The sequence below is a fragment of the Rattus norvegicus genome, chromosome 3 (assembly GCF_021556685.1).
Source record: "Rattus norvegicus strain SHRSP/BbbUtx chromosome 3, alternate assembly SHRSP_T2T, whole genome shotgun sequence".
NCBI lineage: Eukaryota > Metazoa > Chordata > Mammalia > Rodentia > Muridae > Rattus > Rattus norvegicus.
Window position 1 is genome coordinate 75,041,701 of NC_141536.1, and position 24,143 is coordinate 75,065,843.

Sequence of the window (24,143 nt, forward strand, 5' to 3'; positions counted from 1 at the left end):
GAGAGAGACAGAGAGAAAGAGGAAAAGAACATGAAGAGAGGAGACAAAGCAGGAAAGACAGAGTAAACAGAAAAACAATGAACAAAATATGTGAAACATAAAGAAAATTATTTATTGAAAAGAAAAATAAAAATATGATATGCAATTCATCAAAAATGTATTATATGGAGGCAACTGTACTACTTACAAAAGCTATACCACAATATTTGAAAACTATCTTGATAATACTATTAATTTCAGAGTACCAAGTGGTAGTGTGACTGTTCAAGTCACACCACAATGGTTTAAATGAGATTGATGCCTAGTGCTTAATAATATAAGCAGCAAAGAAGCCTTAGTCTATTCGGACTTAATATTTTCTGCAGGAGCTTTTCCATAGAATTTTTCATCTCTGAATTTCTCAAAGTATATATTAAAGGATTCAACACGGGGGTGACAACAGTATAAATTACAGTGATGGATTTGTCAATAGGAAAACTAGAAACAGGTCTAACATACATTAAAATACAGGGAACAAAAAAGAGAAAAAACACAGTGATATGAGAGCTGCAGGTGGACAGAGCTTTGTGCCTCCCTTCCTGACTGTGATTCTGGAGAGATCTTAGGATTATTGCATAAGAAAGTAGAAGTAGGATGAAGATGACTATACACATGGCTCCACCATTAGCAATGATAGTGAGACCAATCAGGTAGGTGTCAGTACATGCAAGTAGCAAGAGCGGGTATATGTCACAGCCAAAGTGGTCAATGATATTGGGACCACAGAAAGGAAGATTATATACAGCAAGAACTTGAAACAAAGCATGTGCAAAACCTCCTGCCCAGGCCATCACCAAGAAGAGGATACATACGCGTCGATTCATGATGATCAAATAATGTAGTGGCTTACAGATGGCCACATAGCAATCATAGGCCATTGCCACCAGAATGACAATGTCAACCCCACCAAATAAATGCTCTATAAAGAGCTGGCTTATGCAAGCTCTGAAGGAGATGGTCTTTTTCTCACGGAGCAAGTCTACAATCAACTTGGGTGAGATGGCAGTAGAATAAACAGCATCCATTAGTGACAGAGAGGCAAGGAAGAAGTACATTGGGGAGCCTAAGGAGGGGCTGACAATCACTGTCCCTACAATGAGCAGGTTGCCCACCATTGTTGCAATGTACATCAGTGAAAACATAACAAATAAAGCTTTTTGCCCAGCAGGATCCTGAGTGAAGCCCAGCAGGACAAATTCTGTGACAATTTTGCTCTGGCCCATTTATTTTTCTATCAGACTTGTTTCAAACAAAGAGCTCAGGAGAATCAAACTTCCCATGATCTATTAACAAGACCATGATTCCATCCTGTCATGGGACATATAGTGTCTTTACAGTAGTTAACCAATATTAGTTATTTAATAAATATATATTGAACTTCATCTTGTAACAAGCTCCACTTGTTTTCTGTTTATAAGTCTCTCAATGCTAAGGTTATAAAAGTAACAGTGAATCTCTAGAGAGAAATTCAGATAGAGATATCTCTGTCACCCATAAAAGGTTACTTAAAACACATTATTCTTGACATACCAAATGAATATAGAAATGTTTTTCCTAAAGGACTTGATAAAGAGTTGTACCATTACACCCTGAGTTTATCCACCAAAGAAGAGCAACTTTTCTAGCCGTTATTATCTGTGAAGAATATTTTAAAATTTAAGCTTGGGTGGTATCCACATTAGCACTGATTTAAGAGGATCCATATTAGTGTTATTATATTGAACTATTTGACATAGATACTTCACCTTACAAGATGAATTTAGTCATCATATATCACTTGATCTAAAAAGTTTCAGGAGATTATTAAGTGCATCAAATATCTCCAATATTATTCAGGCATCATGGCTTATACCAATGACTTTCTTTATATTTTAGTTTCATTTGTTGCTTGATTATACTTATTAGTAACATACTCATATCCACCAGCAGGATTTTTAAAGTATTTTTACTAAGCCTGAACTAATCCATGGCTCCTAACAAGTACTGCATCATGAGACACCATATATTTCCAGAATTTTCTGGAATAACCAGGTATAGAGATGAAGGAAGAAATAAACAGAAAAGAGAGAATTAACGGTAAGACTAAATGATTTTTAATATTAAAATTAAAATAGCATTTAATTTATTCTTAATTAATTTAAGAATTTAGAAAAAGAATGCTGAGAGTCCTCACATAGGAAACTCATTGTCCAGAACACCAAAGCAGAATACTCAAAGAAAATTCAAAACCAGTTTGTTGAAGGCATAGGCTGGATTAATTTGCTAAACATAATTAGGAATATATCTCCCTTTGCATTCTGAAACACCAGGGGATTAGACCATATTTCAGAATCTTTCCCAGTCTCAAAATCTCTCATGATCTATACACCATTATTTCTGACCTCTTCCATTTCTCTTTTGCTGTACTTTCTTTTTTCCTTATTTTTGCTTAAGATTTCCAAGTTTATAACTGCTTCCTAAATGATGCTAAAAATGTAAAATGATTTTACTAACTACTATGATCAGATAATAACTCTAATTTTATTGTACATGGTGTAGCAAGCAAGAGTCTGAGAAATACTTAGACAGAACATTGACCATGATAGAGCCATGGACCATGACGTCAGACATCTGGTTACAGCATAAGGTACAGTTGGTTAGTATCATCCTTATCTTGACCATATTTATGTTTCCCTCTGCCTCTGATTCATGATATGTACCACAGTGACTTCCATTTTATCTCTCTCTTATAGTGGTATGTGGGTGTTCTTATTTTTCTAGGGAGTGCCTAAAGCACATCTCAGCACCTCACACATCTCAGTGCTGGCTATGATGCATATTGCCAGATATTTCACTGTGAGCATCAGTTGAGAAAAAGTCATGATCATTTCTGTCCACTTAGTAGGTATGTAGAAAACATCTGGATTTTTAAAGACGAGTAAATGTGAGCCTCATGAACTGCTTCCTGGATTTCAATTAAAATCATATTAAATCTTAAGATTTAAAATCTTAATGATTAAAATCTTAATCATTTGTTTTATTATATGGAATAATTCACTCATTATACACATATAAAATACTATCAATACTCACTTTGAAGAAACATATTGGGACAACATCAGGCAAGATAATTCCATTTGCATGGACTTGGTATCAGAGAAAGATAGGTGCAGCGTCAGAACTCCTTTGGAAGCAGTTGGAATGCATCTTATAAATGTCTCAGTCATGTCTCTACTTCTGTCTGAGTTAGAACATCATCGCTGCCATTTGTAAAGTTCCCAAGTGCTATAGGCATACCTGTTACAGATCATAGAGACATCACATAGCATTCCCAATTCTATCTTCAATATTTTACCTTCTACATAGTTTAGTTGATCTCAGAGTTGAAGAGCATTGGTTTTAAGCAAGCCAAATCTTGTAGTGACTAGCATAATTATTTATATAATATAAAATACTCAAGTATATAAGCTATGCTATACGTATTATATTTACATACAATATAAATTATCAAAATTTGACCCTACAGATACAGAAGAATATATGTATACTTTCATTTTAAAATAATGCTATCACACTTCTAGGAAAATAATAGTTTACTATTATTATTATTATTATTAAAATATAATAGTTACTAAGATCATTTCATTTCTGAAACATACACATATATTTTTAAAAAGTTCTTTGTTTAACAATGAACTTTATCAACCATAAAGAGGAATGACATTATATCACTTGCCAAACACAGATACAACTGTAAAAGAAAACCAAATAGTCAATTTAACTCACTATTACAAGGAAAATGAGTACATTGTCTCTCCTTTGTGAGTTTTAGACTGTCATAAATAAAGTTAAAAACATAAGGCCTGGATACATAAAGAGTTAAATACCAGAGACTTCTTGGGCCATTTGATCAGGAAAATATTTCTTTCATTTACATTCACAATTTTATCTATGAACTTTTTGTACCATCACTGTTTAAATAGATAAGCTTGGTAAACTATTAGGAACAAATTCAAATGAGATCATCTCTTTTGAACAGACTTTTTTTTTCAATAATCCCTAGAGGTTAAAAGCCTTAAGTCTTGCCAAGAATGAGTAGCTGACAGCCAAGTTGATTTGAAAAATCTACAATAAAATAAATTGATCAAGAAACTATGAGACAACGTTAAACTATGAAATACTTAAGTAAGGCAGGACATATTTAAAACACACCAGAGGAGGAAGCAACCTGACTTCCAGTTTTCAGCATCACCCGAACAAAGCATAGTCCTGTACTGGTAGTCAGAGGGGATCTGTCCAGCTGCTTTGAGCTACAGAGTTGGAACTACAGTCTGTGAAGTTGGGATATATAACTATCAGAGAGACAATGGTTCTACTATTCTGTATGTATGGAAGCTTTTATGTGGTCCCATTTGTCAATTCGTGGTCTTAAAACATAAGCCATTGGTGTTCGGTTCAAGAACTTTTCCCCAGTGCCCATGTGTTCAAGGGTATTCCCCAATTTTTCTTGTTACTTTGAGTTTATCTAGTTTTATTTAGAGGCCCTTGATACAATTGGACTTGAGCTTTGTACAGGGCAATAAAACTGGATCAATTTGCATTCTTCTACCTGTGGACCCCCAGTTGAACCAGCACTATTTGTTGATAATGCTATCTTCTCTCCACTGGATGGTTCAACTCCTTTGTCAAAGATCAATTGATGATCTATTGCATTGATCTACCCATCTCTGTACCATTATCACACAGTTTTTATCACTATTGCTCTGTAATACTGCTTGAGGTCAGGGACAGTGTTACCCCCAGAAATTCTTTTATTGTGGAGGATAGTTTTTGCTATTTGGGTTTTTTTGTTTTTCCAAATGAATTTTCAAATTGCTTTTTCTAACTTTATGAAGAAAGGAGTTGGAATTTTATGGGGATGGCATGAATCTGTAAATTGCTTTTATCAAAATGGCCATTTTTGCTATATTAATCCTGCCAATGCATGAGCGTGGGAGGTCTTTTCATCTTCTGAAATCCTCTATTTCTTTCTTCATAGACTTGTAGTTCTTGTCATACAGATCTTTCACTTGCTTTCTTAGAACCACACCAAGGTATTTCCTGTTATTTGTGACTATTGTGAATGGTGTCATTTTCCTAATATTTCCTCAGCCTCTTTATTCTTTGAGTAGAGGAAGGCTACTGATTTTTTTGGGTTAATTTTATAACCAGCCACTTAGCTGACACTGTTGATCAGGCTTAGTAGTTCTCTGGTGGAAATTTTGGATCACTTAAGTATACTATCCTATATCATCTGAAAATAGTGATATTTTGACTTCTTCCTTTCCATTTTGTATCCCTTTGACTTTTTGTTGTCTGATTGCTCTGGCTAGGACTTTGAGTACTATATTGAATAAGTAGGGAGAATGTGGGCATCCTTGTCTAGACCCTGAATTTAGTGGGATTAATTCAAGTTTCTCTCCATGTAGTTTGATGTTGGCTACTGACTTGCTGTATATTGCTTTTACTGTGTTTAGGAATGGGTCTTGAATTCCTGATCATCTCAAGATGTTTATCATAAAGAGGTGTTGAATTTTGTCAAATGCTTTCTCAGCATTTCATGAGATGGTAAAGTGGTTTTTTCCCCTTTGAGTTTGTTTATGTAGTGGATTGCATTGATGGATTTCTGTATATTGATCCATCCTTACATCCCTGGGATAAAGATATGTTCACTGACGCAACAATGGCAAGAATATTAGGAGAGTGACCAATTGAAGCAGAAGTTTCTGATTTCTTTAAAACTCAGTATTGTCACACGATGTTTTTCTGGAAGGTGTCTTGTAAGAGGGTATGTGATGTGTTGCTGAAAACAGAAAAGTGAGAGGGTGCATGATGTTTATCAAATATAGAAATATAGCCATACAGGCCACGATTGGTCGCTCTTACATTAGAAAACCTGTGACACTATGCAGTGCTTCACTGTTCTTTCTGGTCATGTAACACTTCACTCTTTTTTGCTTGTCTTCACAGGTTTTCACTTTGTAGAGAAAAATGCACCACAGAACTTCTCATGATATTCCAGCTAATTCTGTCCCCTTTAACCACTGCTGATTAATGTGTGATGTTCCCTATTAAATTGGATTGCTTACCATCTGACAAGGAAGAATGGAATTGTCCCAAGAAACTATTTCTAAACAGTTAGACATTCACCTTTTCCAATTAATATACTTTTTCACCTACCTCTGATCGGTGGATTAGAAGGGAGATTGAAGTGTTCAAGAACCCTAAATAAAGTAGGTTTAGAAAAAATCTAAGCCTACAACCAACAACTTCTGGATTGGATCTAAGGTACATTCCATGAGATGGATTTCATATTTGGCAATGTTACCATGGCCAAAGGCAAGGTAGGCCCTATTATAAAACCTAATACTACTGTGATAATAAGCTTAATATTTCAATAATACCCAGTAAGTCTTTTGGTTAAACATAGATCAGTGCATCTCTCAACATTCTATAGAGAAGATTCTTCTCGCAGTGAAGGACAATTAATACAGATAACTGAAATATTTCAACTTGCAAAGAATTAGTCTTGGGAGTAGTCATGACTAAATAGTATGTATAGATCACAACCCTCATTATAAGGATCTGGGAAATCATGGATGATGGGGCAAAAATTTTGGAAGATCCAGAGGTTGGAGATAACTACAAAGAAAAGTATTTTCTGGACCAAAATTTGTGGTCAAATGCATGAATGTGCACATATTGTGAGAACACACATAAGATATGCACAAGTTCAAGCCATATAAAATCCCAGGAGGAGAAAGGGTAGGAACAAATTATCATCATTAGCTGAGAAATTATTGGTATTTAATAACTCCTAGGAGAAAAAGAATCAGTTTGCACTAATGATGTGTACCCGAGTATGTAGAAAAACTGGAGAACAGGTCTTATTTCCAAGAATGTATAGGGAACACAAACTAGACTACATGCTTTTAGGAGAAAAGCAGAAAGCTTGAAGATTGATGAGTAAGAGGGTGAAAGTAGATATGGTAGGAGTTTCTGAAGGATGGTAAATAAGATCAAAATACTTTATATGAAATTCTCAAAAATGTAAAACTTATGTGCATGTGCATGTGTGTGAGTGTGTATGTGTGTGTATGTGTGTTTGTGTGCATACAACACTTAGTAAAGACATCCACATTCAAACATGTTTAATTAGTAATTTTTTGAGACTGAATAATCTTCCATTACACAGATGTATATATAATTGGTAGATAATGTTTTTTATTTCTTTCTCTTATTATTCTAGCTAGAGTTTAAAATACTTTATTAAAAAGGAATCTATACAGTTGAATCATTTCTTTCTTAATTTACTTATTTTTATTGTATATTTTATGTGTGTACATTACAAATGTTATCTCCTTTCCCAACCCCCTCCTACCTCCCTGGTTCTATGAAGATGTTCCCACTCCTATCTATTCACTCCCAAACACTCATTCCCAACTTAATTCCATGGCTTTCACCTATACTGGGGAAAAAGCCTTCATAGGATCAAGGGCTTCTCCTCCTATTGATGCCAGACAATGCTATCCTATGCTACACAAGTGGATGGAGCCATGAGCTCCCCCTCCCCAATGTGTACTCTTTGTTGTCATTTTAGTTCCTGGGAGTTCTGGGGCGGGGTTGGTTGGTTGATATTGTTCTTTCTATGGGGTTGCAAACCACTTCATCTCCTTCAGTCCTTTCTCTAACTCCATCATTGAGGTACCTGTGCTCAATCTGATGGTTGGGGCAAGCATCCTCATCTGTATCAGTAAGGCTCTGGCAGAAGCTCTCAGGAGACATACATATCAGGATCCTGTAAGCAAACCATTCTTGGCATCGTCAGCAGTGACTGGGTTTGATGGTTGCATATGGGATGGATTCCCAGATGATGCAGTCTCTGGATGACCTTTCCTTCAGTCCCTTTTTCACTTTTTGTGTCTTTATTTTGTCTTGTGATTATTTTGTTTCCCCTTCTAAGAAAGACTGATGAATTCATATTTTGGTCTTCCTTCTTGAGCTTCATATGGTCTGTAAATTGTTTCTTGGTTGTTCCAAGCTTTTAGGCTAATATTCATTTTTCACTGAGTGCATACCATATGTGTTCATTTGTGTCTGGGTTACCTCACTCAAGATGATATTTTCTAGTTCCATCCATTTTCCTAAGAATTTCATGTAGTCATTTTCTTAATAACTGAGTAGTACTCCATTGGATAAAGGTACCACATTTTCTGTTTCCATTCCTCTATTGAAGAACATCTGAGTTCTTTCCAGCTTCTGGCCATTATAAATAAGTCTTCAATGAGCATAGTGGAGCATGTGTCCTTGTTAAATATTGGAACATTTTTGATTAGAGGCCTATGTAGAGGGCCGCAATAACATTCGCCACTGCTAGATGGCGCTGGCTTCCACTGTGCCCCATGTGGAAGGCCAGGATAGCCTCCGCCATTACAAGATGGCAACAGCCTTCGCCGCGCCAGCCGACTTCCTTTCAGGAAGTTAACTGTGTGTGCATGTGCAAGAGTGCCTTCGTGCCAGGTCTTTGCCCACTCCGGGGCGTGCCTATGAGATCATGGGTAAGCAACCAATCAGGCGTGGACACGCCACATTATGGTGTATATAAGCAGCGCCATTCTGGGGCTCGCTCTCTCCTCTTCAAGATGTAATAAACACTTTGCTGCAGAAGGATCCTGGTGTCCGCGCGTGTTCTTGCTGGCGAGATGTTGGGCGCGCGATATTTGGTGCTGAAACCCGGGACAAATGCCACACCATCGCTGGCGCCGAGGATAGCCTCCACTGGCGGAGAGGGTCCAGAATTGCAGGTCGAGAGGTAAACTCTGAGAGGCATGTTTGGTCTTGATACAGCATGTCAGAAACAGGGCGGGATGAAAGATTAAAGAGCTCAAAGAGAAAAGGTGCACATAAGAAACAAGGCCCTTCCAAGGACTTTAGATCCGAGGAAGCAAGAGATAGAGGAAAGGACGCCCCGGGAGAGAACAGGGAAAGGAGGAGAAAGCCCCGAAAAGGAAAAGCCTTTATCCGGTAAAGGAGTTAGAGGCTTTGGGGCTTGATACTTCAGAAACAGACGAGCTTAGCCCCTCTGAGGAAGAGTATTTAGAAGATGAGGCAGCTCGCTATGAAGAAGAAAGATATAGGCCTAGGTGGAGAGCCACTGTGAAGAAACCGAAAGTTATGGATCCTTTGTGGACAAGGCTGGTAATTTTGTTTAATTTTTTCTTTGTGTGGGAAGCCATTACAGCCGTTAGGACAGGTCAGAGGGTCCTTACAGAGCAACAAGAAAGTATGTCGGAGGGAGAAAAGGTTTCTAAAGAAAAAATGAAAAGAAAAGGAGATAAAAGGAACACAGCATTTTGGGAGAAAAATTTTGTCTTTGTGCTGGTAAAAGGTGTGATCAGGCTCTATAAGCTTTGCAGAGTCATATTGATTAGACTTGATAGAGGCAGACTGCCTGAAAATTTATTCAGGAGAATCAAACAAAAGGACATCTCAATGCCCATGCACAGCTTGATGGAGTTAATGTAATTGGGTTGTGAGTGGAAATACTCAGGACTGTGTTTCACTTCCATACCATTGGCGAATGTCAGTCATGATGCTCAGATAATATATCTCAGTATCTTACAGGAATTGGGTTTCAACACGTTGATGGACTAGTCCAGGAATTGAGACAATCCATCGTTCATATCAACTCCAATCGAGTGGATAGTCACCGTGAACACCATCTGGTTTTTTCCCTCTTTGTCTATTGTCTGTCCCTGGTGCACCAGGATGTCCCCATGTCTGTCAGTTTATGTCTGTGGTTCTTGTTTCTCATTGTTTAAATGTTTTGTTTCATGTTCAAAAGAAAAAATGGTAAAAACTTTATCTGCTGGTCGTTCACACCTTGACTTGGTTTTAACTCGTTTCAAGAAGGGAACAATGAATAAAAAGCAGTTTCAGTTGGCTTTTGGAACCTACATCTGTAGCTAGAAGCCTAAATCTGCTGGGCAAGCTCCCCAACAGGGCTGGCTAAATGTTTATACTAGCCGATCCTAAGGCACCAGGAGCTTCACAGCTTCTATGGTACTGAAACTGAGAGCTGTTTCTCTTAGAGAAATCCCTGATTTATTATTTGACTGAACAGGTGACAAGGTGCTTCTCTTAAAATCATAGCTAAAAAGGTAAAAATGGTGTTTGGTCTAAATATTAAAGATATGTGTAGCCACTTCAATTTCTTTCTGATTGGTTTTAAATGTGTAAATATGCTCTACTTGCCTTGGTTATGGACTATTGGCTTTCAAGTTGTTGGATATGGTTAAAAAGGTATAATATTGGTAACAGAAAGTTGACATAAAGCTGGTAATTTGGATGGAGTCATTTCTAGACAACATGTGGCATGAGCCAACCTAGGGAAACAGATCTAAATTGAGATAATATTTTTATGGAATTCTTATCCTAGAAACCAGGCTTCTAAAAGAATTTAGGACAATGTCTCCTTGTTGCGGTACTGGAGACTACACCATCATGCATTCATATGTAGGAATTGATAGTCAAACTTAGTAGCATAAAGGATAGACTAGGTGTCTTAGAGATTTTAGAAGCTAGTTTGTTAGAAGTTGAGTTCTGCTTTCCAACAAACTAGAAGTTGAGTTCTGCTTTCCAAACCCAATTAGACAAGATGGATGAAGCAAAGAAGTGCAGACCGACAGGAGCCGGATGTAGATCGCTCCTGAGAGACACAGCCAGAATACACCAAATACAGAGGCGAATGCCAGCAGCAAACCACTGAACTGAGAATAGGATCCCCGTTGAAGGAATCAGAGAAAGAACTGGAAGATCTTGAAGGGGCTCGAGACCCCATATGTACAACAATGCTAAGCAACCAGAGCTTCCAGGGACTAAGCCACTACCTAAAGACTATACATGGACTGACCCTGGACTCTGACCTCATAGGTAGCAATGAATATCCTAGTAAGAGCACCAGTGGAAGGAGAAGCCCTGGGTCCTGCTAAGACTGTGAACTAGAGGGTGGGGGGAGGGCGGCAATGGGGGGAGGGTCAGGAGGGGAACACCCATAAGGAAGGGGAGCGGGGAGGGGGATGTTTGCCCGGATACCGGGAAAGGGAATAACACTCGAAATGTATATAAGAAATACTCAAGTTAATAAAAAAAAAAAAAAGAAAGAAAGAAAGAAAGCCATCACAGCTTCCCTACAGAATGGATTACCATGCTCCTGGAAAAGTTAATCCCAATAATATATACAACAATCCCAAACTCACAGATTTAATTTCCTAACTACACTACATACAATATAACTGTCCAATAAGTCCAATAAAACATATAGCATATGAAAAAAAAAAAGAGTTCTGCTTTCCAAAGTTGTGGTTTTCCCTGAAGCTATCTGTATTTTAATGCTAATACCACTGCCCCAAGGACAGCTGCCTAATCACGTACTCAGAACTCAGGTGACCTTGTGGTTGTGCTGTGGTGTTACAAAGAGAACTTAAAGATTGTGATTAAGGATTGCCAGTGTTACATTGACAAACTCAAACTTATTTTTAATTAAGAAAAAAATCAAACAGGTAGAGATTGTTACAAGATTTACGAAGGATTGATGAGGTTTTGGAACTTGTGAGAACATTACAGCCAGTTTACTTACTCCAACTGCCATTTCAAGATAGATTTAGAGGATTGATTTTGAGTTTTCATTTCGTGAGCATGCTTATAATTTTAGAGAGCCCATAGAGTGATATCATTAAGAATGGCTAATAGCCTTATATTATGTAATTTTGTTGCTTCTTCGATGTTAGAAGTTAGAACCTTAAATCTTTCAATGTATATGGAAATTTTTACTACAAACCTTTGCTCTCAAAATGAGCTTTAATATTTGGGGAGTAGCTGTTGCACTATTCCAGAAAAGAATGTTTGAAGCTAATTTTAAGCTTCTAAGGATATGTTAATTAGCTAAGTACCTCACCCTACTAGAGGACTTAGGTCTTTGTTATACACATTGGAGATAAAGCTTCAGCTGTGTTAATACAGAATTGTAGACTAGAGTCATGGAAGTATTTTAAAAAGAAACCTGGTGGAACATATCTTATTCTAAACAACAGTTAATTGGTTATTACAAAATAATAATATTTGGCCTATTACATATACAAATTTTTCAGGCAAAATTGATAATTTTACTCTTTGCATGCTTTTGTACTTCCTGTAAACAAAATTACATGCTGTAGCCACTGTTTTTAAATGTTAAAAAAATCAAGCTTTCAATTCATATACTGATAGCCAATGTGTGGCTTGTGGTTTACAATTGATTAAAAGGTTTTATCTTTTTAGATACTACTAGCCCTCAAATTTTACAATTACTTAATGCTTTATTAGAGGCAGGTTTTCTACATAAAATCAGTGAGTGATGATTTCAGTGTGAATTGTCTGACAATTCACTGTCCTTTCAATGCTCTGGCTCAGACAACTAAACAAAACCATAGACCCAGCTCCTTGAAAATGGTAATAGAGTTGATAACACACCCTCACAAAAAGAGGAAGACTCCATTTGCTTACTTTCAACGCCCAACCTCACCCTGCCAACTCAGGGATTTCTAAATAAGGCTAAAACTGGACCTTGTTACAGGATTTGGCATTTCTAATTAATGCTTATGTTTAGGTAAATAAAACTTGTGAGGTGCTGGAGAGATGGCTTAGTGGTTAAGAGCACTAAGTACTGTTTCTTTATAGGCCATTTAAGAACTCAAACTAGATTGCCTGGACCCCTTAACGAGGGAGGACAATGATACTAGACAGTTTATATCTTAATAAATAAAAAGGGGAAGTTATATCCCTGTATGCTATGTATGCTATACAATTATTTAATAATACTCCTTTTATTTCAATTTTAAAATTTGGATGCCAAAGTTTATGGCACCCTACAACTAGGCATACTTCTGCCTAGGTGAAATAGAGAGATCCACATATTGGCATGATCCTGTCCAGATATTTTATATGGGGAAGAGGGAATGTTTGTGTTTTTTCTACAGGATGCTACAAGAGTATGCCAGCTGCCAGAGGTGGTTGCTGAGACTTGCTGATCCTGGTTACATGAAGATTCAGCTCTCGTGATTCGGGTCCCTGGAGTCATTCCTCTGCCTTGAGAGGAAGATGGAAGATTCCCCCTCATCCTTTGTCATCACAGAGATTTTGCTGTTGCTGCAGTCAGTGTTACCGCTGTGTGTGTCCCGTCCCACTATGGCCTGCTCTCTGACCCTCTGTACACTGCTGCTTGCTGGAAAAGACTGGACTCCAGCCGTTGCTGCCCCCCGTTCATTTCCCTGGTGACTCTTGCTGCCTTAACTGGTCATTTTACAGACTGTAGCTTTACAGGAATGTTACCTGCGTAAAGCTACAGTGGACTGGGGAACTCTGTCCTGGTTATACAGATCTCAGAAATGGTTCCATTGTCTGCTGGTTGTTCCAGAGAAAAATGACTGATCCTGAACTGTCCTAGAAAAGACCTTGACACTTTCGCTGCTATTGTAGCAGCCATTACTGCTGCAGACATTGTGTCTGCAGTGTCTGGAGTTATCCTCCCCCAATCTATTGTTAGACAAGTACAGTGGGTGAACTTTCTGGAGTAGTTACTAACAAATGGGAATTCTAAATTTTATTATAGGAGCGGCTTGACTACGGCCCTTGGTGGTAACAGCTGAGGAGTACCAAATGAGGTGCCCATTACTTATCGGGAGTGGCTCTGTTTGGAGCAGCCCTATGCTGTGGATCAGTGTTCATACTATGCTTGGTTTGCAAACTCAGATCTCAACAGAAACGTGACAAGGCCGTTATCACTCAAGCACTTGTGGCCATTGTACAAGGGGCCTCCCCTGGAATTTGGTTATCTATGCTCAGGAATTAGTCGGTATCTGAGTTCTCTGCTCCTGCACCCCATGGATCTGTGGATCCATTGCACTGGGAGGAGAGAAACTCTCTCTCAGTATCTGAGTTCTCTGCTCTTACACTCCATGGATCTGTGGATCCATTGCACTGGGATGAGAGAGAATCAGTGATCCTTTGATCAGCCCTTACACATCGCTGAGGTTTCCTCATTGCACGCGATAGGGTGATCATGATTTGTTATAAAATAATTGATTTGTTATAAAATAAATAAATAGAGGGAGATGTAGAGGGCTGCAATAACATTCGCCACCGCTAGATGGCGCTGGCTTCCACTACGCCCCACGTGGAAGGCCAGGATAGCCTCTGCCATTACAAGATGGCAACAGCCTTCGCTGCGCCAGCCGACTTCCTTTCAGGAAGTTAACTGTGTGCGTATGTGCAAGAGTGCCTTCGTGCCAGGTCTTTGCCCACTCCGGGCGTGCCTATGAGATCATGGGTAAGCAACCAATCAGGTGTGGACACGCCACATTAGGGTGTATATAAGCAGCGCCATTCTGGGGCTCGCTCTCTCCTCTTCAAGATGTAATAAACACTTTGCTGCAGAAGGATCCTGGTGTCCCCGCGTGTTCTTGCTGGCGAGACGTTGGGCGCATGACATGCCTAGGAGTGTTATATAACTGGGTCCTCGGTAGTATGGTGTCCAATTCTCTGAACAACCTCTATACTGATTTCCAGAGTGGTTGTACCAGCTTGAAATCCCACCAGCAATGAAGGAGTGTTCCTCTTTCTCAACATCCTCAACAGGATCTGCTGTCATCTGAACTTTTTATCTTATCTATTCTGACAGATGTGAGGTGGATCTCAGGGTTGTTTTGATTTGCATTTCCCTTATTACTAAGGATGTTGAACATTTGTTTAGATCCTTCTCAGCCATTCAACATTCCTCAGCTGAGAATTCTTTGTTTATCTCTCTACCCCATTTTTAATATGATTATTTAGTTCTCTGGAATCTAACTTCTTGAATTCTTTTTATATATTAGATATTAGCCTCCTATCAGACATAGGATTGGTAAACATCTTTTCCCAATCTGTTGGTTGCCATTTTGTCCTACTGACACTGTCTTTGCTGTACAAAAGTTTTACAATTTCATTAATTCCCTTACTTGATCTTAGAGCATAAACCATTGGTGTTCTGTTCAGGAAAACTTCCCCTGTGCCTATGTGTTCCAGGTTCTTCTACAGTATCTCTTCTATTAGGTTCAGGGTATCTTGTTTTATGTGGAGATCTTTGATCTACTTGGACTTGATATTTGTACAAGGAGATAAGAATAGGTTGATTTGCTTTCTTCTACATGCTAACCTCCAGTTGAACCAACACCATTTGTTGAAAATGCTATCTTCTTTCCCCTGGATGGGTTTAGCTCCTTTGTCAAAGATCAATTGACCATAGGTGTGTGGGTTGATTTCTCGGTCTTTAATTCTATCACATTGACCCAGTGTCTGTACCAATACCATGAAGTTTTTTATCAATATTGTTCTTTATTGCAGCTTCAGGTAAGGGATGGTGATTCCCTCAGAAGTTCTTTTATTGTTGAAGATATTTTTTGCTATTTGGGTTTTTTCTTATTCCAAATGAATTTAGAGATTGCTCTTTCTAACTCTATGAAGAATTGAGTTGGAATTTTGATGGGAATTGCATTGAATCTGTAGATTGATTAAAACAAGGTGCCCATTTTTACTATATTTATTCTGCCAATCCATGAGCATGGGAGATCTTTACAACTTCTGAGATCTTCTTTGATTTCTTTCTTAAGAGACATGAAGTTTTCCTACAGATCTTTCACTTCCTGGGTTAGAATCACACCAAGGTATTTTATATTATTTGTGACTATTGTGAATGGTATCGTTTCCCTAATTTCTTCCTCAGCCTGTTTATCCTTTGAGAAGAGGAAAGCTACTGATTTGTTTGAGTAGTTTTATAACCAGACACTTTGCTAAAGTTGTTTATCAGCTGTAGGAGTTCTCTGGTGGAATTTTTGTGGTCACTTAAATATTTTATCATATCATCTGCAAATAGTGATATTTTCACTTTTTCCTTACCAATTTGTATCCCTTTGACCTATTTTTTGTCTATTTGATCTGGCTAAGACTTCAAGTACTATATTCTATAGGTAGAAAAAGAGAATGGGCAGCCTTGCCTAGTCCCTGATATTAGTGAGATTGCTTCAAGTTTCTTTCCATTCAGCTAATGTTGACTACTAGTTTGCTGTATATTGCTTTTACTATGTTTAGGAATGGGCCTTGAATTCTGATCTTTCCAATACTTTTAACATGAAGGAATATTGAATTTTTTCAAAGGCTTTAATCAGTATCTAATGAGATGATGATGTGGTATTTTTTTTTTAGTTTCTTTATATAGTGGATGAAGTTGATGTATTTCCATTTATTGAACCATTCCTGCATCCCGGAATTGAAGCCTACTTGGTTATGGTGACAGATGGGTTTGATGTGTTCTTGGATTCAGTTGGCAAGAATTTTATTGAGTATGTTTGCACAGATAAAATTCATGAGGGAAATTAGTCTGAAGTTATCTTTCTTTGTTGGGTCTTTGTTTGGCCTAGGTATAAGTTTAATTGTAGAATCAAAGAATGAATTGTGTAGTGTTCCTTCTGTTTCTATTTTGTGGAATATTTCGAGGAGTATTGGTATTAGGTCTTCTTTGAAGATCTGATAGAATTCTGCACTAAACCCATCTGGTCCTGGGCTTTTGTTTTGTTTTGTTTTGTTTTGTTTTGTTTTGTTTTGTTTTGTTTTGTTTAGGAGACTTTTAATCACTGCTTCTCTTTCTTAAGGTACTATGGGTCTATTTAGATGGTTTATCTGATCCTGATTTAACTTTGATACCTGACATTTCTCTAGAAAAGTGACCATTTTATTCAGATATCCCTATTTTATTTAATATGAGCTTCTATAATAGAATCTGACAATTTTTTTGAATTTCCTCAGTTTCTATTGTTCTGTCTCCCTTTTCATTTCTGATTTTGTTAATTAGGACACACTCTCTGTGCCTTCTGGTTAGTCTGGCTAAGGGTTTATCTATCTTGCTGATTTTCTCAAAGAACCAGCTCTTGGTTGATTTTGTTGATTCTTTTATACTTCTTTTGTATTTCTCCTTGGTTGATTCCAGCTCTGAGTTTGATTACGTTCTGTGGTCTAATCCTCTTGAATGCATTTGCTTCTTTTTCTTCTAGAGCTTTCAGGTATGCTGTCAAACTGTTGGTGTATATTATCTGCAGTTTCTTTTTGGATGCACTCAGAACTAGGAGCTTTCCTCTTAATACTGCTTTCACTGTATCCCGTAAGTTTGTCTTCATTTTCTTTAAATTCTAAAAAGTCTTTTAATTTCCTTCTTTATTTCTTCCTGGACTAAGTTATCATTGAGTAGAGCATTGTTGTGTATATGGGCTTTCTGTTGTTTTGGTTGCTTTTCCTGGTCTTACTATGAATGTTTTGTTTTTCTTCATTGAACATGATTTTGGTTATATATTTATACTACATAGCCTTTAAATGTTGAAATAGAACCTCTACATGCTAGCATTTCAATAATTTTAGTGAAAAATCAATGTTAGATTTTAGCAATTTAATTTCTGCATCTACTGAAATAGTCATATGCTTTCTGACTTGAGGCCATTTATGTGTGTTAAGAGACACTAAGGAATAGTGATGGTTGTCTTCTGTTATTTTCATTGTTAGAGGTGGAATTATGTTTGTGTGCCTCTCTTCTTTTGGTTTCGTTGCAAGGCAATTAGTTTCTTGCTTTTTCTAGAGTGTAGTTTCCTTCCCTGTGTTGGAGTTTTCCATCTATTATCCTTTGTAGGCCTGGATTTATAGAGAGATATTGTATATATTCAATTTTGTCACAGAATATCTTCGTTTCTCCATCTATTTAGTTGAGAATTTTGCTGGATATTGTAGCATAAGCTGGCATTTGTGTTCTTTAAGTATCTGTATTACATCTGCCCAGGATCTTCTGGCTTTCATAGTGTCTGTTGAGAAGTCTGGTGTAATACTGATAGGTCTGCCTTTATATGTTACATGACCTTTTTTCCTTACTGCTTTTAATATTCTTTCCTTGTTTTGTGCATTTGGTGTTTTGACTATTATATGACAGGAAGAATTTCTTTTCTGGTCCAAACTATTTGGAGTTCTGTAGGCTTCTTGTATGTTTATGGGCATCTCTTTCTTTAGGTTAGGGAAGTTTTCTTCTATGATTTTGTTGAAGATATTTACTAGCCCTTTAAGTTTGGAATCTTCATTCTCTTCTTTACCTATTATCCTTAGGTCTGATCTTCTCATCATGTCCTGGATTTCCTAGACACAATTTAGATTAGGAGATTTTTGCATTTTACATTTTCATTGACAGTTGTTTCAATGTTTTCTATGGTATCTTCTGCTCCTAAGATTCTGTCTTCTATCTCTTTTATTCTGTTGGTGATGACTCCTGATCTCTTTTCTAGCTTTTCTATCCCCCGTTTTGTCTGTCTTTGTGCTTTCTGTATTGTTTCTCTTTCGATTTTTAAATCCTAGATGTTTTTGTTCATTACCTTCACCTATTTGGTTGTGTTTTCTTTTAATTCTTTGAGAGATTTTTGTGTTTCCTCTTTAAAGGCTTCTACTTCTTTACCTGTGTTGTCCTCTATTTTTTAGAGGAAGTTATTTATGCCCTCCCTAAAGTCCTCTATCATCATCACGAGTTGTGATTTTAAATCAAAACCTTGTTTTTCCAGTATGTTTGGATCTCCAGTATTTGCTTTGGTAGAAGAACTGGGCTCTGATGATATCAAGTAATCTTGGTTTCTGTTTCTTATGCTCCTGTGCTTGCCTCTCACCAATGGTTGTCTCTGGTGTTAGCTTGTCTTGCCCACTTTGACAGTGGCTTGATCCTCCTATAAGCCTGTGAATTAGCACTCCTTTAGACCTGTTTTCTTTCAGCCGTATCTGGGAGAACTGCTCTTGGATTTGTGTGACCTGAGGCCTCCAGGAATGTCAGTTGGACCAGAAGAGTTGGTCTTACCTCTGCTCTCACATGTGTCAGTGCTACAGGCAACTGGCTTTCAGCTCTGGGCTTTGCAAAAAATGGAAGGGTCTTTCCCCTGTCTGCTCCTAGGGCACTAGGCAGGTTCCTCTTGGGCCAGGAATGTGAGCAGAAGTGGTGGTCTCCCCTGAGCTCTTAGGATTGTCCATATTTCTTAGGGTCCAGCTCTCTTCCCCACAGGATTTGGGTATAGAGCACTGTGGGAGCAGTTCAACTCTGGGTGCAGCTAGAAACCAGAAGTGTTCTGTTCCAGATAATTTCTGCTTTTTTGTGTCCTGAGACCATCAGGCATGTTGCTTGGAGCAGAAATTTTGGTCTTACCTATGCTTTTTGTTGTTTTGGCATTTCTGATGATTGGCCTTTTGCTCTTGGTGCAGGCTGGCCAATATCTGTTGTAAAGAGAAGTAGATGAGGGGTGAAAGCTACATAACTTTTGTACAAATAAACGTATTTAAAATACTATTAGGAATTATTCTGGCTAAATAAAGTGGTGGGAAATGGTTCTTTATTAAGATCCTTGACTTCACTTGCTTCAGGTAATTATTTAAGTTTCCATGATTCCCCTATTGATAGCTTTGATTACTGCCAAGTTACTAGCATAACTGTTGCACATTTAGGAATATATTGAAATTGTGGTCTTTGTTTTGGTTCATAGGCATCATATTTGTGAAAGAATATCAGCTGTTTCTCCTCATTTGCAGCTTGTTGCATCTTTCAATATTGTGCACACTAGTCTTCAGTAGGGAAGATTGCAAGTCACATACAGATTAGGTCCTCAGAGTCTTATATTATGTGATGTCTTCATAGAAATTTTAGCTAAAATTCTTATTTTTGTCTGTCACAAATTGACATCATGGGTCATATTTCTTGCCACAATCCAAAGGCCTTTTTATTGGGTTGCCTAAAAATACATGATATATTTATGTGTGATCCCAGAAGACATGATAACATATGTCTATTGCTTAGAAATAGGAAGAGTACAAAATTACTATAACAAACACATTTCAACATTGCTACTATCCCGAATCTTTCAAAGTATCTAAGTATACAAATAAATATCCAAAATATAAGGATCACTAAACCATAATGTCACAACTTACTAAAAGGGTGTTCACAATCTGTAAAAAATCATGTTCGTAAAAAATCAAAATACTGTTCTTGTACAAATATGTAGAAACTCTACTTAATACATAGAAATGAACGTACCCAGAACTTTTTCTTAATGATATAAATAAATACAAAATGAGCAACCCTGAAATTATGTGAAAATTTCTCTTTTCAGCCAATTACACTGCAGCCATCAAAAGGTCACTTGATAAATTAGCACCTATGTGCTTCACAAAGAAGTCAGGTGATTTCAGTTCTCAGAAACTCTGTGATAAATATTTCCTGTGAATGAACGCCCAAGTCTTCAGTTTTTGAGTCCTTTGAGCAGATTCTCCCTGAGGCTAGTTTCTACCTCTTTTAAAATAAAAGTCTCTGTGTGGAAGATAACAGGACATTGGAGACCCTCCGCAGAATTCCTGAAACAATAAACTCAGCAAAAGCATAATAACTCAAAAACTAAATAAAAAATGAACTCCAGCTTGGGCAGATTTGAGCTTTCACAAACCTCTTCAGCCATGGAATTAAGAAAGGATTTCTTCTGCTTATATTTGCAACACAGCCTATAATGAAGTTTTACATCATTGCTAGTTTTAATAGATACATTAGTTAGAATAATTGCAACAAATAAAAGGAGTAATTGTTCTTAAATAGATTTCTTCCATTAAATAACCCTTCAGAGGCAAAATATTGGATCTGGTCAAGAATGAATAGTTGACTACCAAATTGATTTGAAAATCTTGAAATGTGAAAAGCAAGTTTCCAAAATGTAATATTAGAAAACTGAGATTGAAAGTCAAATGAACTCTTCCTTGTCATTTCTGTACATACAGTGTGTTTTGTTTATTTTCCAAAATCTCTCATAATATTTCACTTTTACTTTCGCATTTCTCCTTGTTTGTAGGGTCTCTTCCAGTGTTCTGAAAGAAGGGTATTCTTAGTTACCTACTTGCATATCATTACTTCTCCCTCTTCAGATTGTTTAGGTAAAATTCTCTCCTCTGGACATTTTAGAGCTCCACAGTTGCCTATTCTGTTTCCCACTGTCTACTTTATCTCTATCACCTAAAAATTAATAACTATGATTACATTTTTTGTTTTCTCCTTTCATATTCATGATAACTAACATATTAATATACAAATGGAAATCAGTTTCCATTCATTCAAAGCACTGTTAAAACACATTTGTTAGCTGCTCATGAAACAGTCTCTAAAATATAGCATATATTAGTTCAAAAAGAAATATTTTAAAATTTGTAATATTTCATTATATTTTATATAATCACAATAAAATTAAATCCACAAACAAAAGGAGAGTATCTAACACATCACAGAGTAATAAAAAGGTCACTATAGAAATCAAGAGGGGAATCTGATGAGTCTTACAATACAATGTAAATACAATACACAAAAACCTGTATATTACACTAAAATCAATCTGAAGAAGTTTGAAGCTCTCAGAATCAACATCAAAATATCATATATTACTCAATAGTATTTAAATGCCATTAATACAGTAGTAAGAAACAAATATCCTGATTTAAAATAACTTTAAAAGTGGATTGTGTAAATCTACCAAAAATACTATGTAAGATAACACATATACAAAGACTTTACCACTTTAGGATACATTCTGTATTAGGATTTCTACTGGGACTGAGGCTACCCTTTCACCAATGGCCTTTCCTCAATTCTCACAGCACCAAATCACACCATCTCAATGACCATTTTATGACTTCAAAACCTGTACCACCTATGAAATGCTACATATCCTCAGGTGGAGCTGTCAACATGAAGAACAGCCAGGGTTCCTTTCTGGGTCAGAACAAATGTGCTGATCATGAGGAAGTATTTTCCAGAAGCTTTTGCCTATTATGCTGGTCTCTGAGTTTTAATCACATCTGATTCTTTTACCCTAGCTGACCAGTATAAATTGTCCCATAAAAGGCAAATGTTAGTAGTTCTGGTGTCTTCCAAATCAAAGCCAGTTCTTCAGCTGTAACCACAGATTATTAATTCAAACTATGATATAATGTCAGATAAAGTCTTCTCTTCCATCGAAAAGTTCACAACCAAGGCTCCATCATCAGCCTTGCTTTCAGCATTCTTACTTTCCAAGATCTCACAGATCATGCTTCTGAGCTCTGAGCACTCGAGAACTTTTCTGAACACAAACACCCAAGATTCCCAAGATATATTCCTGGCCTATTACACTAATATCACATTTCTTAAATTATTTTGCCTTAATTAAATTTACATTGTTGTGATAAAACACCATAACTAAAGCAACCTGATGAGAAAAGGATTTCATTTTACACTTGTAGTCTATCATGAATGGAAGTCAGTGCTCAAACTGAAGCAAGAGTCTGAAGTCAGTGACCTAAGAACAAAGCATTCAGGAGCTTTGCTTAATGGCTTTCTCTCCTTTACTTAATAAATTGTCTTTCTTAAATAGTACCTGCCAGGCATGGTACTTTTCACACTTGGCTTGGCATACAGATGCATATATATTTCTTAACAAAATATGTAAATTTTAAACAGCAATGATTTTCTAGATAAATACTAAACATTATTTAAACTTTTATAAAATAATATTCATAAAAATTATAGGTTTGTGTTCATCGAAATAAATGCCCATAGTGAAACAAATCTGACAAACAAGACAGCTTATGATATATAAAAATAAATAGTTCACAGAGCTATAAAACATAACCCACCAATAAAATTATACTAGAAGTACAATTTATTGTTAATTGGACAAAAAGCAAAGATATCATACAGAATGAAAAAAGTGGCATGGCCAAAAAAGATGAGGATATCATCAACTTCAGTAGCAAGAGACAAAACCAGGAGTACCAGGAACACTAGGCTTGTATCCACTGTATTCATAAAATAACAAACTTCTCACGAAGTCAAGTGTTAGTACACATGTAAAACACTGAAGTCAAACTGCCAAATTTTAAAATGGAATGTCTCATTACCAATCCTAGCATATTTAGTGAGGAGAAGCTCTTTTTATGTCTTTAGTGAACATTTACCCCACAGCTTTGCCATACAATTTTTAATCTCTAAGTTTCTCAAGGTATATATTAAAGGGTTCAACATGGGAGTAAAAATTGTATAAAAGACAGTAATATATTTATCAATTGGAAAGTTGGACACAGGTCTAACATACATGAAAATACAAGGAACAAAAAAGAGGATGACAACCATGATGTGGGAGCTGCAGGTAGACAGGGCTTTGCGTCTCCCTTCCTGACTGTGAGCCTTAAGAGAGTTTAGAATGATTCCATAGGAGACAAGGAGGAGGATAAAGACCACTATAGACATTGCTCCATTATTTCCAACTACAGTGAGTCCAAGGAAGTAGGTATCAGTACATGCAAGTCCTAACAGTGGGTACATGTCACAGCCAAAGTGGTCAATGACATTGGGTCCACAAAAAGGAAGTAAATACACAGAGATCACTTGAAGCAGAGCATGTGCAAATCCTCCTGCCCAGGACACCACCAATAAGAGAATGCAAACCTGTCGATTCATTATAGTCAAATAGTTCAGTGGCTTACAGATGGCCACATAGCGATCATAGGCCATCACCACCAAAATGAAGACCTCAGAACCACCAAATAAGTGCTCCACAAAGAGCTGAACCAGACAAGCTGTGAAGGAAATGGTCTTCTTATCACAGAGTAAATCTGTAAGCAACTTGGGCAAGATGGCAGTAGAATAAACAGCATCCATGAGTGAGAGAAAGGCAAGGAAGAAGTACATTGGGGAGCCCAATGAGGGGCTGGCAATCACTGTCCCCACAATGAGCAGATTTCCCACCATTGTCACAATGTAGATGAGGAAAAACATGAAAAATAAAGCTTTTTGCCCAGCAGGATCCTGAGTGAGACCAAGGAGGATAAACTCAGTAACATTGTTTTTCTGTCCCATTTACTCTTCAAATGAGGCTTTTTTCAGTGAGAACGGCTCAGGAAAGCAGACTTGCCTAACCAAAACCTAGACTTCCATT

The 24,143-nt window shown here is 37.2% G+C and overlaps 2 protein-coding genes across 2 annotated transcripts; both read right to left on the reverse strand.

The window, feature by feature from the left end:
• Nucleotides 1-308: 308 nt before the first annotated feature.
• Or4a80 (olfactory receptor family 4 subfamily A member 80) lies at nucleotides 309-1,262 on the reverse strand. Its single transcript, NM_001000923.1, has one exon. It carries the CDS (start codon nucleotides 1,260-1,262, stop codon nucleotides 309-311), a length of 954 nt encoding a protein of 317 aa, NP_001000923.1.
• A 21,878-nt stretch (nucleotides 1,263-23,140) lies between these two features.
• Or4a77 (olfactory receptor family 4 subfamily A member 77) lies at nucleotides 23,141-24,064 on the reverse strand. Its single transcript, NM_001000623.1, has one exon. The coding sequence runs from the start codon at nucleotides 24,062-24,064 to the stop codon at nucleotides 23,141-23,143; it is 924 nt and encodes a 307-aa protein (NP_001000623.1).
• Between the last annotated feature and the right edge of the window lie 79 nt (nucleotides 24,065-24,143).

What these genes read in the sequence shown, in the direction of transcription:
- Or4a77 (NM_001000623.1), bottom strand. Translation starts at nt 24,064, where the DNA reads ATGGGACAGAAAAACAATGTTACTGAGTTTATCCTCCTTGGTCTCACT.
- Or4a80 (NM_001000923.1), bottom strand. Translation starts at nt 1,262, where the DNA reads ATGGGCCAGAGCAAAATTGTCACAGAATTTGTCCTGCTGGGCTTCACT.